Here is a 19,407-nt window from a genome sequence, read left to right as displayed (position 1 = left end):
TACTCATTGTAGAATACCTTATGCCACCAGACTTGAAATTCTAGAACTAGAAAACCTTGAATTACGCCGTCTTCGGTCTGACTTAAGCATGGTATATAAAATCATACATTGCAATGTCCTACCTGTCAGTGAATACTTCAGCTTCAACCATAACAACACAAGAGCACACAATAGATACAAACTCAAAGTAAACCGCACCAAACTTGATTGCAGGAAATACGACTTCAGCAACAGAGTGGTCAATGTCTGGAATACTCTACCCGACTCTGTAGTTTCTTCCTCAAACCCCAAAACTTTAACCTTAGACTGTCTACTATTGACCTCACCCCTTTCCTAAGAGGTCTGTAGGGGGCGTGCATAAGCGCACCAACGTGCCTACCGTCCCTGCCCTATTGTTTCTCTTATTCTTTTATTTTTCTTATATGTACCCATTTCATGTATTCACAACTATGTATACACTTATACTTATTATCTTGTAAACAATTGGCAAATCAAATAAATAAATAAAATAAATAAATAATATTGTCATGTGACTACAGGAGCAGCCATTGGAACCTTAAAACTGGGTTGTAAGTAGGTCTGAGGAGGTTTGTTGCAACTTTGAATGGTCACTAAGTGAGCAGTCATAAGTTGAGGACCACCTGTATTATACTGATAAACTGGTCATTCCTTTCTGAACAAGTTTGTCTCATAAACTTTGTGTTTTCTGGAATCCATTAACTTATTAGAAACTACAGAATTAACAGATAAATAAAATGCCATCTTCGAAATATTGTGAAAATGGGCCAGTGAGTTAGAAATTACAGTGTAGAATTTCCTGATCTTATCGCAGATTTACAAGGATTTCAATGTTAACAGTTTTCAATTTAACTTTATTTTTTGATATCTAGGAAAACGTAGAATTATAACCCTGTCCACACTTCTAGATATGTGACCCCATTAAATAGTGTTGGATTCACTTCTCAATAGCAAATGTAGGATAAATAAATGGTTTTAGGATGATCAGTAGAGTTTAGCTATTGGGATTGCAAATAAGATGGGTGGTTTCTTAGACAGACAGATAGACAGACTGACTGACTGACTGACTGACACACACACACACACACACACACACACACACACACTATGCCCTGTGCTTGAATATTCCATTATTGCTTTATTCTTTACACTTTTTAATTGGGTCAAAGTCATTTTTAGAAACATCTGTTCTAATTTCTAACTTGATTAGTATAGAGGCACATCGATTTTAATATGAACCAAATTATGGATTTCTAGAAAATTATTCAAGTAATTGGAATCTGTAATTTGGAGAGGAAATATTTATGTAACTCTGTAACAAGGTACCAGTGATAGAAATATGGTTTATCAGTTCTGTTAAATTAATCCTTTCATTCTAAACATGAATTTAGATTCCAATATTATTTCTATTGGGGAATTGAAAAACCACGTCACAAGTTGTATAGTGGTATTGGATGATCACTATAGGGACAAACACCTAGTTAGAAACAGAAATGCAGCAAAGGTTTTCATGAAGAGTTGAAATGAAATATCTTTTTTATAGTTTCAGGTATGCCCTAAAAGTCTGTGCGTGTCAACACCTGGACACCGGACAGATCTGTTTCCGAGAAATCCTAACAATGTCTTGATAACTGATTTTTTTGGGAGTGTACGAAAAGTGGAAATTACAACTGAGCCAGTTTCTCTGGATCCTAATTTGGCACCTGAAGAGACAAGGTATTTTGGTTTATTTTTTGAACCACAGATATTCATAAATGAAAAAAAAGGAATTTAAAATATATATCAATACGTAAAGAGGATTGATCCATGCAGAGAAATGCCAGAATGTGTGTACAGACTGGAATGACGTTCCTACAAAAAGATTCTAGATGATGTTGAGGAAGACACTGTGTGAACATTCATTGGAAGGTTTCTTTTTGTGTGTATACTTTGGGTTTTGTACTTTGTTTCTTGGGAACTATGGGAATAGAGGAAACAATGGGGCATGCATGATTTGATAGTATATTGATTTAAGAATCCCTAAGAAAGTAAAATCAAGTATTTGAGAAGCCTCAAGGCTAATGTTTGATACTGATTTACTCATGAACACTGGAAATCTTAAAATTTATCTCTTCCCCCAAAAAGGTAATGAAGAGGATGCTAGATGCTTGTCTGTTTTGAATAAAGCATTCATAAAACATTAGTATTCAGAATACTAATACTCAGGAAGTTACATTACAATCAGAATATATGAAGAGAGAATATAAAATATGTAGTACATATAGTCCTTGACTTTCAACCAGAATTGGGACCAGAATTTCGTTGCTGAGCAAGGCAATTGTTAAACAAGTCGCAACTGATTTTACAACTTTTTTTGCGCACAGTGGTGAATCTGGCATTGTGAAGTGAATCTGGTTTCTCCCATTGACTTTGTCAGAAACCAGCTGGGAAAGTCACAAATTGCAATCACATGTCTTTTGGGTGCTGCAACTATCATAACTACATCCTGAATACCAAGGTCTTCACATGATTGTGGAGATGCTATGACAGCTTTAACTCTGAGGATTAGTTTTAAGGCACTTTTTTTCAATTCTGTGGTAACTTTGAACAGTCATTAAATGAATGGTTGCAAATCAAGGCCTACCTGTATGTAAGGCAAATATTATGCCTTTTTTGTGTGCTTCGTTTTGTTGTACTTTGTGTGTGTGTTTTTTAAACAAATTGAAGATTTGTGGCAATCTTGTGCTGAGCATATCCATTGTGGTGCTAATTTTCCAACAGCATTTGCTCACTTTCTGTCTCTGTGTCACATTTTGATAATTCAGCCTTTTTCATTATTAATCAGATGATGATTAGCATTTTTATCAATTATAATTAAGGTATGTACATTTTTAGACAGAAAGCTGTTGCAATATAACATTTATATGCACTGGGAAACAAAAAAATTCATGTGACTTGTTTTATTGCAATATTTGTTTATTGTGATAGTCTGGAATCAAAAAATACATCTGAGATATGCCAGGATATCCAATACTTACTGGATATAAGTATGGAGAACTGGAACAGTCATTGTGGAAATTCTATACAGTATGTGTGTTTTTTTCCCTTACAATTGGAAACAGTAAATAATTTGAGTTCCAGTTCAGAAACAGAGTTTGTGAATTCAGAATCAAAACCGCTATCTTCAGTGGAGTAAAATGAACAGATACAAGGAGTGATTATGTCAATATACTTTTATGTATAAATCAGTTTCTGGTTTTTGAGACTCAGGTTCATCTTATATAAATGGAAAAACCTGCAAGTACACAGCAGAAATTGTAAACATATATAGCACAACTAAAATATTGCCTCCTCATTTTTGATTTTTTTTTTTGTGGGTTTGGGAGAGAAATAAAAGGTAGAGAAAGGATTCATCTGAAGTAATATTTATGGAATGTATATTTTCAGGCAACAAGCTGAATTTATGTGCAGTCTTATGCTGCCATCTGTTGGAAGCTTTTGGGATTAAAAAAAACCTCTGTTTTTGTCCCATTTTATCTACAAAGTGCCACAGACTACAAAAATGTGTTGCACATAAGTTGGATCAATAAAGTTTCATACTTCATTTCTGAAGTGATTTATCTTTTTCAAAGTAATAATTAGATCTTTTACTAGATCGGGCCTTTAGTATTTGCAGTATGAAGTATTAACTTTAATCTTGTTTATAAAACAAAGATATTTATTCTATAATTTCATCATGCTTTCAAGATTTTTGTCCTCCTGATGTGACTCTGTATTAGGGGAATAATCACTCAGTGCAAGCATGTATGGGAATTTCTATCTGGATCTCCTTGGTTTGAGTGTGACTCAAGGCAATGGCCACTGTAACATTGCTTTTCCTTATTTTATATGTGTGTGAGGGAGATAAAGGAGAAGAAAAACAAACATTTACCCAGAGAAGAACAAATAAAATATGAAACATGAGCAAGTGGATAAGCGCTTTGAAAGGTGAAGCATACTGAAAAGCCCCATTAAATGTCAGTGTACCACAGTATCTCCATCGTAGTAGGGTGTGATGTTGGTTTGCAAAGCACTCGCTAAATTAGATATCCTATCTTGCATAGAATTGTATGAACGTGCTTAGGCCGTGTTTATGCTTTGGGGTGATAACTGACTGAGATTGTATTTGTTACTAAAAAATGTGGTATTTGTAGAACTAAGGTTCATAACCTAGTCTACATCTTCTCTGTCTTATTAAGTGCAGTATGAAAAACTCATTTGACCAAAGTTATGATGGGCAACAGAAATCAATATCTATGTGCCCATCAGGTAATGAACCTGGCTTATTGAAGATTAAGAATGTAAGAGGATAATTTGGTAAATGAAATGAAAGAACAGAAAATAAATGTGCTGTGTGCCTCGAAAGTCAAGAGAAACACAATAAATCATGAAGATGCCACAATTCTATCTTGGGGACTTTAGCAGCCTTTTAATTTTGCCTTTTCTACTTTTTGTTGCTCATCCATAAATTGCCTAATCTTGTGCATCATGCCACACAATGTTATCTTGATTAAAATGGACTATTTGGCATCAGTATTTCATCACCAAGGTGTATCAGTGTGGATTAACTGCTAGCGGGTTTGTGCATGTCATTGGTGGTGTGCACTATATTAAATAGGTTCAGAAAGATGATGAATGGGATAATAAGCTAACAAAATTCTCATGAGGGAATGTTAGCATAATATTCTGGGTGAGTATTTGTAAAATTACAACAGTTCATTTAGTGATCATTTGAGGTTTACAACAGCACTGAAAAAAGTGACTTATGACCATTTTTTACACAACCATTGCAGCATCCCCATGGTCACATGATCAAAATTCAGACGCTTGGCAGTTGACTCATGTTTACGATGGTTGCAGGATCCCTGGATCATGTGATCACCTTTTGCAATCTTCTGACCAACAAAATCAGATTCACTTAACCAACTGTGTTACTAACTTAACCACTGCAGTGATTCACATAACAACTGTGGCAAGAAAGATCACAAAATGGGGCAAAATTCACTTAACAATGTTTCGCTTAGCAACAGAAATGCTGTACTCACTTCTGGTCATAAGTCAAAGACAGTCTGTATTTGCTCTCTTTGAGCATTGTGGAATTCAAATGTTTATTGTGATATCTGTGTTTGTGGAATCCTTGGTGCTCTCAGAGCTTGATCGGGGTTTTTTTTGCAGATGTTTTATTATCCAACTAGGTAACATCTTCAGCTCTGGAAGGTGGTTAGAGTTTGCTCTTCGTTTATATACAGATGGCTTGCCCTGTCAGTGTTCTTAGTGGTTCCTTGATTAGGTTATTTATTTACTATTAGCTTGTGTGTCTAGTATACCCTGTTTCTCCAACAATACGGCCTCCCCCAATAGGAAGTCCCAGCATGTTTTATAGGCATGAAATGAAATTAAGCCCCTCCCCCCAAATTAAGGCCTATATTAAAACATGCGAAATGGGGGGAATGGTGGGGGGGGCCTTGCCGTTAGGAAGTACTTTTGTTGCACACCCAGATATGGTGCTGCCTGCATTGACCCCGATACAAAGTACCCCACCAACGCCGAGGTCAACATCCAAGCCGTCGCCGCCACCCGCCCGAAGATGCAAGGTGGGGGAATTAAGTCACCCCCGAAAAGACAACCTAGCCATTTTGGGGGGGCTCAAAAAAAAATAAGACCCGGCCTTATTATATGAGAAACACGGTAGTATTAATCTTGGAGTTAATCTCGTCTTATCTGGGTATTGATTGCTGGTCAGGAGGTGTTTTAGTTTTTTTGATTGTCTCTATTAAATGTCTGTGTTCTGAGGTCTTGGTATCTTAATTGGTTTTTACTGTGATCTGACCAAATGTTTCCAAATTAATCAGGAATTATGTGCTCCTTTAACATTTAATAATATTTATTATGACTTTGAGTTATTCTTAAGTCTGGCAACAGCATGGGTAATTTCCTGTAGACTTTCAGAAGTAGTTTATTCCTTCCTAGAGCTGAGAGGAAGTGACTGGCCCAAGGTCTCCCATCTGGTTTTATACCTAAGGTGGGACTAGAATTTATGGTCTTCCAGTTTCTAACATGATGCATTTATTACTAAACCAAACTAAAACCAAAAGTGGGGTGGGGGAGGCAGAGGTCAGACTAAACATACCATAAAAATTGGAACTGCAGAATAAAAAGTTCTTGTTAGCTAAATCGTGGAAATGTTTCAGAAAAGATTGCAAAACTAATAATGTCTTAGTGACCAAGGCAAATGAGATACACTCTGAATAGTTTCTCTACTTGCTTCACTGTATACAAAAGTAGGTCATATTCTTCTCCCTGGAGCAAGTAGTTAGCAAAACATTCTGCTCTATCCCTGGCTTCTTCCTACTGGGATGGAGGGAAAGGAAACAATATTCTTTTGTTGTGGTGCTCTGCTTCTGCCTGCTATTCTTCAAAGGATAGACTATACCTGTGTCAATTCTGCTTCACAATCAGGATGAATGATGGAGAGAAGTATGACCTAGTGAATATTGCTTTTCATTTCATTTCCTCTTCTTTCAAGCCTTCCGCACCCTTTGCTGTCTATACCTCCTTCATGTCCCACCATACCTAGCCTGCAATTCCAAGTGTATTAAGATTTGTTTTACTGTAGCCTACTAACAAATGCTATGTTCAGTTGTTATACACAACCCAGAGTCGTGTTTTGTGAGTTGGGTGGCTATACCAATTTGACAAAGAAATAAGTAAGTCAGAAGAAATACTCCCTCAGAACATTCATGATAGCAATAGCAATAGCACTTAGACTTACTTACCACTTTATAGTGCTTTACAGCCCTCTGTAAACAGTTTACAGAGCCAGCATATTGCCCCCAACAATCTGGATCCTCATTTTACCCACCTCAGAAGGATGGAAAGCTGAGTCAACCTTGAGCCTGGTGGGATTCAATCTGCCAAATTGCAGGCAGCTGACTGTCAGCAGAAGTAGTTTGCAGAACTACACTCTTAACGACTGTGCCACAAATTACGTATTACTGTAGGCAATACAGTTTTGTGACCATATATGCCAGATTACTACTATTAATTTAGAGGAAGCAGATTAATATATTCCTTACAACTACTTGTTTTAGGTCTAAATGAGATGCCTTTATTTTACCAGAAGATGGCAGCTATGCCAAGCAGAATATTTCAGATGAATCTTATTTTATCATAGAGGATTCTGGCAAGCTTGAAGGTACTATGGAATTGGATTGAAGTATTAAAAGCAAAAATTAAGACATTTTATTATAAGAATAAAAAATAATGATTGCATTATCCAATCACACAGTTTTATGCAAACAGAACAATGGCTTGGTGAAAAATTGGAGCAGTAAAAATTGAAGATTGCTTTTACAAGAAAAAATATAAAGAAGTCATTATTTAATGAAGTTATTCCAGTTCAATTGATCAACATCAACTATTGCAATAAAATTGCAGTACAGCAGTAGGCTGTTATGTTAGAGAGACAGGATAGAATTGATTGCTTTTCTATTAATCTTCAGATCTCTCATTCCACTTTTTTAATTACAGGCAGCATAGCACTGAATCCCTCTTGGGTTCACACATCAGACCAGGAGTGAGATATCTAAATTAACAAAATTTAGAACCATTCTGTGTTTGACAGAAAAGATTTACCTCTGCAGTGGCTAGGAAGTACAGAGTAGGTAAATAAGGTTTTACTGATCCTTGGGGATGGGTAGGTGAACTATAGGATCAGGATATTTTCAGTCATCAGACCACCTCTTACAATCTCATCCAATGATGCAGTCCCTGCAGAGAAAGCAGAAAAATGTAAATCTCACAATATGTCACATCTGACCATCAACATTTGCAAGATTTTGGTGACTTCATTCCTTACACGATGTAGATATCTTGAAATCTTGACTTTCCTTCTGAAATTCGTATAACCTACGAATATAAATATTGCAAACATTTATGAACTAATATATTATTTTAATTCTTTAAAAAGTTATATTTGGAGGGGTTGCAGACCCCGCTATGTGTTGTCAGAAATGGAATAGTATATTTGTATAGTATTGTCATTTTACATTTGTTGCCTTTACTGTAGATTTGCTATTAGCTGGCTTTCAAAACTTTTGGAAGAAACTTTTCCTTTTTTCTTTTAGAAGAAACTTATTTAAAGATTAAAGGACTTATGATGTACAGAAATAGTACAGAAATATTTATTTGGCTCATAAGCAGTAGCATGGGATTTTTCTTGTATGGTAAGGAATGTTTTTTTGTTGCACATAAGCTGATCAATAGTATTTTGTATAGTTATTTACTTATGAGATTTATAGGTCACCCCAACTAGTTAGAAATCTGGGTGTTTGATCGAATAGAACCATTAAAAAAGTTAAAAACAAGAATTCCATTATCAAAAGTGTAGTCTGGACCACACACACCTCGGGTTTTTTTATTAAAAAAACCCAAAACATTATACAATACTCCATCATCCACTCTTTCCAGAGAACCAGGTTTTAAGGGTTATTTAAATAGGATCAGGATGGTGGCTGTACAGATTTTGAGGGGAATGACAAAGGAAGCCATTTCCTGGTTTCCACCAGGTGATATTGTTTAATCAATGGGACCCAGAACATACCAACTCTGTTAGATTATGTGGGATAGGCAGAAACTTTAGGTGATAGGCAGTTCCTCAAATAACTAGGTCGTTGCCCGTGTGCATGTTGACTAACCAAATATGTGAAGTAGTCAAACTGGATCGCGTCACGTGATGTCATGTATCGCAAGGTTTTTTTTGCCTTTGCAGAGCCGGGGTGAGTTGTGGTCTGTGCATGATGCATCCGATCCAGGGGCCGCCAGTTTGACATCCCTGAGCTAGATAATACAGAAATATATATTTAAGAGAAGAGAATATATAGAGTTCATGGTTGAGTCGTGGAATCCTTGGTGTTCTCTGAGCTTGGTTGTTTGCTTGCAGCCATTTCATTACCCAACTAGGTAACACGCACTGATGTTTTTAGTCAGATAATAAAACATTTGCAAGAAAACAACTAAGTTCAGAGAGTACCAAGAACTTCACAATGCATTTTTTTTAAAAATTGCCAGTTTGTTTAGAAGTGGTAAGGCAAACAAGTATAATATTTCCTAATCAGAATGTCTCCTCATTCTGCTCATTCTGTTGCACATTGTTTTCCCAAGAACCCCGACTTTTAAATATGAGATTTTAAAAAGGAGACTTTTAAAGAGGAAAATGAGACTCCAGAGGATAAAAGATAAGGATACAGGATAGCAGAAAGAATACCTCATTATTTTATTCTATGCTTTTTTTTAAATTTTTTTTGAGAATAGTGTGCATATCCTTTGCAAATCAATAAGGTGCAATGTGCTTCTGCTCAGCAACCATTGAAAGATGTATTCGGAGAACTGTGCTCAAACATGTCAGGAATAATTGATGTAGTTTTTGTGCTGGACAGCAATCATCATATTTTAATATGAAAAAGAGAAGAGACAGGGGAAAAGCTAGATGATTACATAAGATTTCACTTAAGATTTAATAAACCCCGTTCACCGGAGAACTACTCAATTAATTATGTTAGGATATAGAATCTCATTAGCCTGACTGATGAAGTAGTATTAATATAAACTCAGTATGTGTACTTTGGGGGAGCCATAAATGGAATCCCTTTCTAGTTTTTTTGCCATGAAGAAGTCTTCTTTGGCATACAAGAAAATGGATAGTTGCATTTGAAATGTATATAATGAAAGGCAGAACCAAAATAATTTCTTTTTTCTCATTTGGTAATGTTTTCTTAGGTTTTTTTTTTCTTTTTAAATTATAAAAAGCCAAGTGATTCCTTTGGCTAACTTGCCATTTTGCATTCTTTCTGTAATGTACCAGCTTAATCATATGACAATGAAGCTGATAATTCAGATTACTACAATGTAATTTGATGCATATATTTCAGATATAATTCTGTGGTTAAGTTTCTGTGGCTGTTTTCCAAAGCGGACAGAAAAAGAAATTATAAAATAGTCTGGTTTCTACATAATACTGAGCTGGATTTTGCAGGAGCTTCTGATGGCTGAACAGACCATTGCTGATAGGTGGGAAATGGTTCCTTAATTTAATCTGTTCTGAAATCTGTTTTTTTTTTTTTAGTTATGATGTTACATTCATGAGGACATGGTCACACACAACATGACTTACCATCAGATGTAATGATGGCATTACAGGCAGTCTTTGGATTACAATCTTTTCTTCAGTGACCAAAGTTATCATGGCAGTGGACAATGAGGATGTCAGGGCTCCAACAAATCCACCCCGATTCAAATCATAAGTCTTTAGCCGCAACTCTCAGAATAAAAAAAAATGTTTTATTAGGAATGGCCATGTGCAGCTAACACTAAAATACACCATTCATTTCCCCCTTGACCCTGGTCTTCCCCCCACCCCCTGGATGTATATTCTCCAATGGGATACATCCATAGCCAGAGTCATCAATCATGCTCTCCAATAATATTCTTGCGGGCCAACAGCTTTGGGCTTCAAGGCGATTATCTAAGGCAGGGGTGTCCAACCTTGTCAACTTTAAGACTTGTGGACTTCAACTCCCAGAGTTCCAGCCAGCAAAGCTGGCTGAGGAACTCTGGGAGTGAAGTCCAGCCAGTTGCCAAGGTTGGACACCCCTGATCTAAGGCATTTGAGGAATGCACTGCTTTCCCCCACTCCCCTTCTTCTGGCAACTAAAACAACCAAAGAAGTATATATATTTTTTAGTTGACAGGAGATTTACAGTGGATCCTGAGAATTTAGGCCATTGAAATATTTCTACAGTCGTGTGATTGTGATCTGGGCACTTCTTATCTGATTAACAACATTGCAGCAAACTGTAGTCACATGCTCATAATTTCCAAGATTCCCTGCAGGTTTCCCACAAGCAGTCAGCGAGGAAGCTGGCAGGAAGTCGGAAGCAATGATCACATGAGGTCGTCACTTGATGAGCCATGTGGGACCCATTTAACAATGGCAACTGGGATTCCTGGAATTGCCATTGAACTTTACAACCACGTAACTTAGCGATGGAATTCCTATCTTTACACGATCACATCACTTATGTAATGACAGCATCGTGGATGTTATGCCTCCAGCATATAGTTTGTGTAATTTTATTGCTGTTGTTCTTTAACGTGTATTGAGCTCCATCTGATGGCCAAACACAAATCTTCCATTGTTTGGAAATTGGTTTGATGGTGTTGGACCCTACCCATAGTCCATGCCTCACTCTGAAAAAAAGGATTATCCTGAGCAGTCAGACTTCATTTTGTAGCATTCTGAGATAACAGAAACATGTAGAAGAATCCAGCTTAGTCTGTGACACATGTTCTTCCAAAGACAAAATCTGTATCGCATACATAGCATCGGTGTTTCACCTTATCCTGTTCTTTAATAAAGTATCAAGCTTTACGTTTAGGGTTTAGGGTTTAGCTCAGAGGTGGTATCCAGCAGGTTCTGACCAGTTCTGGAGAACCAGTAGCGGAAATTTTGAGTAGTTCGGAAAACCAGCAAATACCACCTCTGACTGGAAATTTTACAGTCTCCTTCCCCTGCCATGCCTACCAAGCCATGCCCACAGAACCAGTAGTTAAAAAAAATGAATCCCACCATTTATTTAGCTGCATGTTGAACGACACACAGGGTAACGTGTAATGAGGACAGAACAACGGATGTATTGCCATTTTCACATTATCATGAAGATTTGAAAAATAACAGTATTTTATAGAACTGACTGATCAGTAACCTTTCCAGGCATTGGCATTATTGTGTAATTTCATGTGAAGTGTCACAGGAGTAAAAGAAATGACATTGAAAAGAAATAATCTGTTTAGAAAAATACAAACCTTCCAAAATACATGTTAAATTTACTTTTCAAAGAACATTATCTATTGTTCACACTAGATAATGTTCTTTGAAAAGTAAGAACATTAACATCCTTGTTCTTGATCCTTTTGTGTGACATTTTAATTGTGAAATGGAAATGTAATCAATGGTATCCAAATGCCCTTGGATATAAGAAGACAACAGAATTTGAACTTGTAGTTCTCTGTATCAAGTTAAGAAATTAAAGCTCCTCAGTATTGCCTTAGATTTTCCCGGTACAGTTGTTTCCAAGAGTTTTACCATTAATTAAAACAGTTCTTAGACTATTTTCTTTCACTTCTTTGTTGCATTAAATTTGCCTTCCAAAATTAAGAGTTCAGCAACACATTTAAAGCTGAGACATTTATTTTAAACATATGTTATGCATTTGAAGTGGGGGGGGGGGGTTCTCTTCCCAAAAAAATTCTGTCAATGTTTATTAATCCTTTACATTTGCACAGAATACTTGTTAGTTCTGCCATTTCCAATCTGTAATTCAGTTTAATCTACACTGAAGGACCCAGCTATATCCTTCTAGCCATTTACATTTACAAAATCCTGTTGGGATCCTCACACCACTATGGTTAATTAAGAAACAAGTGCTGAACTTGATAGACCAATATTTGGTTTAGCATATGAACTACCATGTTATTCAAGCATGAATTGCTGGCATGCTCTCTTAAATGGAAAACCTTTGGGTGTTTTGAAATGTAGACAACAGACTGCTCTGCAGCTGGCTAAATCAGACTCTTTCTTTTCCTTCCATTGAGTCCATCACCTGAAATTGTATTTAATATTTACATATGAAATGCGAACAGTGTGCATTTACTGTGTCACATGGAGCATATCCCTCATAATATTTGAGGTATACTGAGCCAGCCATGTATATTTGCCATTTCTCCCTGACAAAGTAGTAGGCAAACATATCTTTAATTTCTTCCTTCCCTGTCTGAGCAAAGACTTTTCTTTCATTACACATTTAAACTGCTCATTTCCTTCAAGAATTCTAAGAAAGCAGACAAGGTTCCTTGTAAATGAGGTTTTCGGGGTCCAGATTACACTGGAGAGCAAATTAAAGCCCTGGGCTACCAGTTGCCCACCACCTGTTCTACAGCCGCTAGCAGTGATAAAGTGCTTGTAGCTGGAGTTGTTGGTGCATGCCTTAACCAAAAACCCCCCCCAAAACCCACTACTGAAGGTTGATCTCTTAATTCTTTCATTTTCTGGCTTTTTGGCAATCAGTATGTGTTATACTCTTCCTTTCTGCCTGAAGAAAATGGAACTAAGTACGTACATATAAATCCTAGGAAGCTGCAGGGTGCAAGCAATCTTAATATTTTTTTTCTCTTTGGCATTAAAACATATGCAAGTCCTCTCAGTCTCTGCCTTTCTCCATTTTGTGAGAAAGCTTTATGCTATTCTTTTTAATCCCTTAAGGATTACCTGCCAGATGGTCAGAATTTTTCTTCCACCAAAGATTTCTGTTTCATTCTAATTTGTTGAAAGGAGGCAGAGAATCAGCTTGCAATAAAACATGACCCCTTGTACTGTAATCATTCATACAGTGATGATTAATATTTAAAATGGTTAAATAAACTGGTAGTTCTCTGTAGCCTGCCAGTTATTTTCAGGTGTAACAACTGTATTCTTTCTTTCTTTTCTTTTTAAAGAAGGTAGCAGTTCATAGTTTTTCATGGAAGGAGCATTGTAGGAACAATGCCTATTACTGCTTCATTCTTAAAAGTAATTAGAAGTTGCTATTTGCAAAAAAGCAAATATTAGCTACCTGGATAATGATATTTAATTAGTTTGCGGCTAAGAATATTCCCTGATTCTTTTTTTGACAGTAATAATTTGGAATAGAATAGAATTCTTTATTGGCCAAGTGTGATTGGACACACAAGGAATTTGTCTTTGGTGAATATGCTCTCAGTGTACATAAAGAAAAAATAAAATACATTCATCAAGCATCATAAGATACAACACTTAGTGATATTCATAGGGTACTAATAAGCAATCAAATCATACTAGTTTAATATAAGGTTTCTCTGCTTTTGGAATTACAAGTCAATCTGATTATTTAACTTCAAATCAGACACTGTATTTTAAAAGTTGCATAATGGTGGGACATTCTTCCCCTTTCCTGCCCTGAGCTATTATTGGCCCACATCTTGTTGGTTTTCCATAAGGCCCCAAAGATGTGGCTTTGTCCACGGGCCTGGGGACTACACATGGAAATGGAGTCAATCCTATGGTGGATTTGATTGTGTCGCTGCTGCCATGGGAGGAGAGATTTTGGATGCGGATTTTGAGAGGGGATGATGGATTTTTATGTTGTGGTTTTTTAATGTTGCAAGCCACCTAGAGTCACCTGGGTGTGAAGTGGGGAGACATAAACTTTTGCTTAATAAATAATAAAATTAAAATAAACTAAAACTGTATGAATGCCAATACAAAGTTTTCCCATCAGATAAAACCTTAACACCACCTTTGTTAAAATATAAAGGTCTGTGATTCAATTAACAGAAAAATGTACAGACTCCAGGTTTGGCCTCTCTAAGGTTTCATGCACAGAATTGCAAAATTACCAATATTTATGGTATAAACAGAAACAATCTTCCTGAACATGGCTGCTGATGTATGTCCACTACTGTATACGTCTTCTATTCATTTTTGGCTACATAAAGCATGAGATTCTGGACTGTGAGATGATTTTTTGAGCCTCAGACCTTCCAGTAGAATGCTCAAAGAGAAAGACAAAAACAAAAAGCAAGGAAAGTCACCCAGAACACAAAAATACTTGGATGCTTATATGTTTATTTGTCCTGTAGTTGGACAAAATATTTGCAGTGGTTTTCACATAGTAGCTTGAAGGATAACATGGGAAGAACCAAACGTAAAGGTTGACTTTAGCTGGTTATATAATTCTTAGAAAAATCTGACCGATTAAATGTTCCATATGATGGTGCAGTCAGACATTTCTTTTAAGTGTCAGAAGAAAATTCATAGTTCTCAGTACTGACACCAATTATAACTGTCTCAGCTTCCTCAAAGTTTGTTTTGCTGAAGGTCTATACGGTAATTTTTAAGAAGTACTTTCCTTTACTTTATTGTCATTGCACCTTGTACAAAGAAATCGAACACCAACTTCAGTGCACATCATGACCATGATCATGAAAATAAACATAAACACACATCCTTCACCCTTCACACATTGAACCGGAAATCCCCGACACCACACCAGCACTGCAATATACAGCAGAATTCAAAAGAGCTACTGCCCTGGGATAGAAATAGAAGCTGTTTTTCAGCCTATTTGTCCTTGTTTTTATTATTCTGTACCGTCTGCCAGATGGGTTCCGTTGTCAAAGGGTTCCCAGGATGAGATGGATCTTTGAGAATGTTTTGAACTTTGTACCACTTGCTTTCTAATCCAAACCTAATCAGATCAAACAATAGTATACCACTGGGTGGCCATGGATGTTTGTTTTGTGAAGTAGACTATTAAACACCCAAGATTAAATATTTAAATATAAAAAAATGTTTTCCTGATGATAATAGTGACTTGGGTAGAATGTGACCACAAATACCTGAATAGAAGTATTGTTGTTATTCTGCCCAATTTATTCATCAAATTCTATAGTCTGAGGAGCTCGTAAAGTTATTTATAAGGGATATGGTGATTATACTTATAAGCAAGGACTTGCAAGTGTACCTAGACAAATTTAACTCTATTTCATTATAATTTTCTGCTAAAAAGAGGAATATTGCATTTTTGGGGACTAATAGCATCTTTAAAAAACCTAGGTAAATTTAGCCAGCAGTTCTCTAAATATCTGAGTTGGCTACATTAATAATCAAATGAATTTCTACCCAGTTATTCCTAGACTGGAAAACTGCATAACCATACATACATTAAATTCCAAAAACTATGAATGAGTAATCACATTTGTTCATGCTTCAGCAAAACTCTATGATGCACAGAGATTTTAAGATACTTAAATGTGTATAAAGAGCAAGATGCTTATTCTCTAATTATAGCCCTGTGTTGAATTTTTGCCAAGTATCTCTGTATAACCTAATTTAGAAATTTTTAAAGTTCCTGATATCATCATCCTGTTTTCATTCAACAGTACTTACTCATCTTAAAGGTAAAGGTAAAGGTTCTCCTTGCTAGTCGTTTTAGGCTCGGGGGGGGGGGTGCCCATCTCCGTTACAAAGCTGAAGAGCCAGCGCTGCCCGAAAATATCTCCGTTGTCATGTAGCTGGCATTATTAAACACCGAAAGTGCACGGAATGCTGTTACCTTCTCACCAAGGTGGTCCCTATTTTTCTACTTGCATTTTTACATGCTTTTGAACCGCTAGGTTGGCAGAAGCTAGGATAAGTAACGGGAACTCACTCCATTACATGGTGCTAGGGATTCGAACCTCTGAACTGCTGACCTTTCTGATTGACAAGCTCAGCATCTTAGCCACTGAGCCACCGTGTACTTATCACACAATATCATTTGCAAGATAATACCATATATGAAGTATATCTTGGGTTTAATTTACTACCTGAAAATATATATCTAGAGGTAGTCCTTGACTTATGACCACAATTGAGTCTAAAATTTCTTGGAGTCTTAGTGGACAACCAATTAAATATGAGCCAATAGTGTGCGGCGGCAGCCCAAAAAGCCAATACAGTCCTAAATTGCATTAACAGAGGGATACAATCAAGATCAAGTGAGATACTAACACCACTCTATAAAGCCTTAGTAAGACCATACCTAGAATACTGCATCCAGTTTTGGTCACAACACTATAAAAAAGATGTTGAAACTCTGGAAAGAGTGCAGAGAAGAGCAATCAAGATGATTAGGGGACTGAAGGCTAAATCATATGAGGAATGGTTGTAGGAACTGGGCATGGCTAGTCTAGTGAAGAGAAGGACCAGGGGAGACATGGTAGCAGTATTCCAATATTTGGGGCTACCACAGAGAGGAGGGGGTCAAGCTATTTTCCAAAGCACCTGAAAGTCAGACAGGAATAATGGATGGAAACTGAACAAGGAGAGATTCAACTTGAAAATAAGGAGAAATTTTCTGACAGTGAAAGCAATCAACCAATGGAACTGCTTGCCTTCAGAAGTTGTAGGAGTTTCATCACTGGAAGCTTTCAAGAAGAGACTGTGTTGCCATCTGTCAGAAATGGTATGGGGGGTTAGACTAGATGATCTACAAGGTCCCTTCCAACTCTGTTAATCTGTTAATCTGAAACTACTGTACATGCTTCATTTTTAGCATTCCCTAAGGTTCCTGCAAAAGTTGCAAGCGGTTGCCTCATTTATCTAGTGTATTTTGAGTTTGTTGGTTAACATATTTATAAGCTGGATGCTCATTGCAAAATTAGTCCAATGCATCAGCATTGTAAAAATTGTCTGATAAATACCCAAAGCTTTCTGTGTATGAGACCTCAGTGGCTCTACTCTCAATTTATTTTTTCTTTTTGTTTTTACACTTGATTTCCAAGTTAAAAATCGTAACTCTTTTGATGAGACCTTATTCTCAGAACTGTCTTCCATGCTCTGAAATGGTGGAACAAAACCACGCTCTGTCTCAAGATTTGATGAGATCTAAGCTGGTTACCTCAAAATTCCTTTCCCATTCTGATTCTGAAGGTGTTGGTGCACAACCTCATGTGTAATTCACAATCTTTTAGCATGTAGTCTTTGGTTAAATAACAATGATTTGTACTTTTTAAGTAGCCCTACTGTATTTGTACATTACTGCATATTCTGCTACACAACAAAATAATGTCACAGTAGAATATGTTGGCATTTGCTTTGCTCTGCTGGTTATATACAGCATTTAGGTGTTCTTCTGGGTATTGACCATTAGTTTATATATGTTTCTTTTGATTAAGGAAATTGCGAGCTGCATCTTCTCGTCAAATATGCAAGATATATATAGACCATATGGTTTCTGTCTAGCTGAAAATGATGGAAAATATAAATTTGTGATTTATTTCCATTCAGAAAGGGAATTATGATTGTATGATCAGACTTTAAGCGCTGTATGCTGCAGAGAACTGTATGTTGAACACTGTGTTTTCTAAATTATTCCTTTATAAAAACAAATGAGAACTAACATGCACTGTGAACAAACACTCAAAATCTCAAGAACGAGCATCCTTTCAGTGTGTTCATAATTTAATGAACCTTAACTGAAAAATTGGAGCAATAGTAAAGCACAGATATAAACCCCATTGAATTCAATGGTACTTGTTTGCAAGTAAGCATGCACTGAATGTCTTGAAATCTACTTCTATGACATTTACTGAAGGTCCCATTCAAACTGAGTTTTATTTATGTAGCCATTCACTTGTAGTTGACTCCTAGTAAGTTCTCTATGCTGTTTGATGGCTACTGGATGGGAAAGGTCTTCCAGACAGAGGAACTTGTGTGAAAAAATGTTGTAATAATACATTATTAGGTCACAGTTATCATAATTATGCATCTCAGGTTCAAAGATTATAGTCCAGTTAAACTACTGATATTTTTTCATTAAATAATCACTTCGATTGTATTATTCTCAATTGTGCACACCCTGTAGGGTTTTTATATTGTTTTGTGTCAATAACTTCAGGTGGCAGTATGAATTTATGTCAACAGGGAAAGTTTATACAGTATATAAATTGCATGAGGATAGAGGGAAGGAAAATCATACAAAACAGGATTATGGAATGACACACACACACCGATCTAAGTATAGTACATAAAATTATATATTGCAATGTCCTACCTGTCAATGAATACTTCAGCTTCAACCATAACAATACAAGAGCACACAATAGATACAAACTCAAGGTAAACCGCACCAAACTTGATTGCAAGAAATACGACTTAAGCAACAGAGTGGTCAATGTCTGGAATACTCTACCTGACTCTGTGGTTTCTTTCCCAAACCCCCAAAACTTTAACCTTAAGCTGTCTACTATTGACCTCATCTCTTTCCTAAGAGGTCTGTAGGGGGCGTGCATAAGCGAACCAACGTGCCTACTGCCCCTGTCCTATTGTTTCTTTCTTTTTTTCTTATATGTATCCATTTCATGTATTCATAACTATGTTTATACTTATACCTGTTATCTTATAATCACTTGACAAAAAATAAAAAATAAAATAAACATTAATAACTATAATTAGGTATAAACATCTCAAGCAAGCATAAAAAATACAAGATGTATCTATCTGACTGTATTTTGCTTCTGTCTTGCATATAGAATTATTATTGCAGCTTTCGGGAACTCTTTAAAGTCTAACTAGTACTAATTCTGTCTGAATTGGCGACCATTTTCTCTCTGTGTGTGTTTTGCAATGTATGGATTATCTTTAGTTTCTTTGAGCAGTGCAGTAATAACATCTATATAATATAGGGTTTATCTTAACCTATGAGTAGTATAGTAGCCAGGCTCTGTAGCTCTGAGCTGAACACTTTCTATTGGTTA

The 19,407-nt window shown here is 36.4% G+C and overlaps 1 protein-coding gene across 7 annotated transcripts in view; it reads left to right on the top strand.

Moving 5' to 3' along the window:
• Positions 1-19,407, top strand: part of PIGK (phosphatidylinositol glycan anchor biosynthesis class K) — a 131,124-nt gene that overhangs the window by 19,819 nt on the left and 91,898 nt on the right. For all 7 annotated transcript variants that reach the window (XM_087960493.1, XM_087960491.1, XM_087960490.1 and 4 more), the window contains exon 9: positions 1,562-1,734. In XM_087960493.1, coding sequence (XP_087816619.1) covers positions 1,562-1,734 — 173 coding nt within the window. The remainder of the gene's footprint in view (positions 1-1,561; positions 1,735-19,407) is intronic.

Source organism: Notechis scutatus, chromosome 3 (assembly GCF_049901735.1).
Source record: "Notechis scutatus isolate UNSWTSFEM ecotype Mainland chromosome 3, rNotScu1.2, whole genome shotgun sequence".
NCBI lineage: Eukaryota > Metazoa > Chordata > Lepidosauria > Squamata > Elapidae > Notechis > Notechis scutatus.
This window is presented reverse-complemented; position numbering and strand designations above follow the sequence as displayed.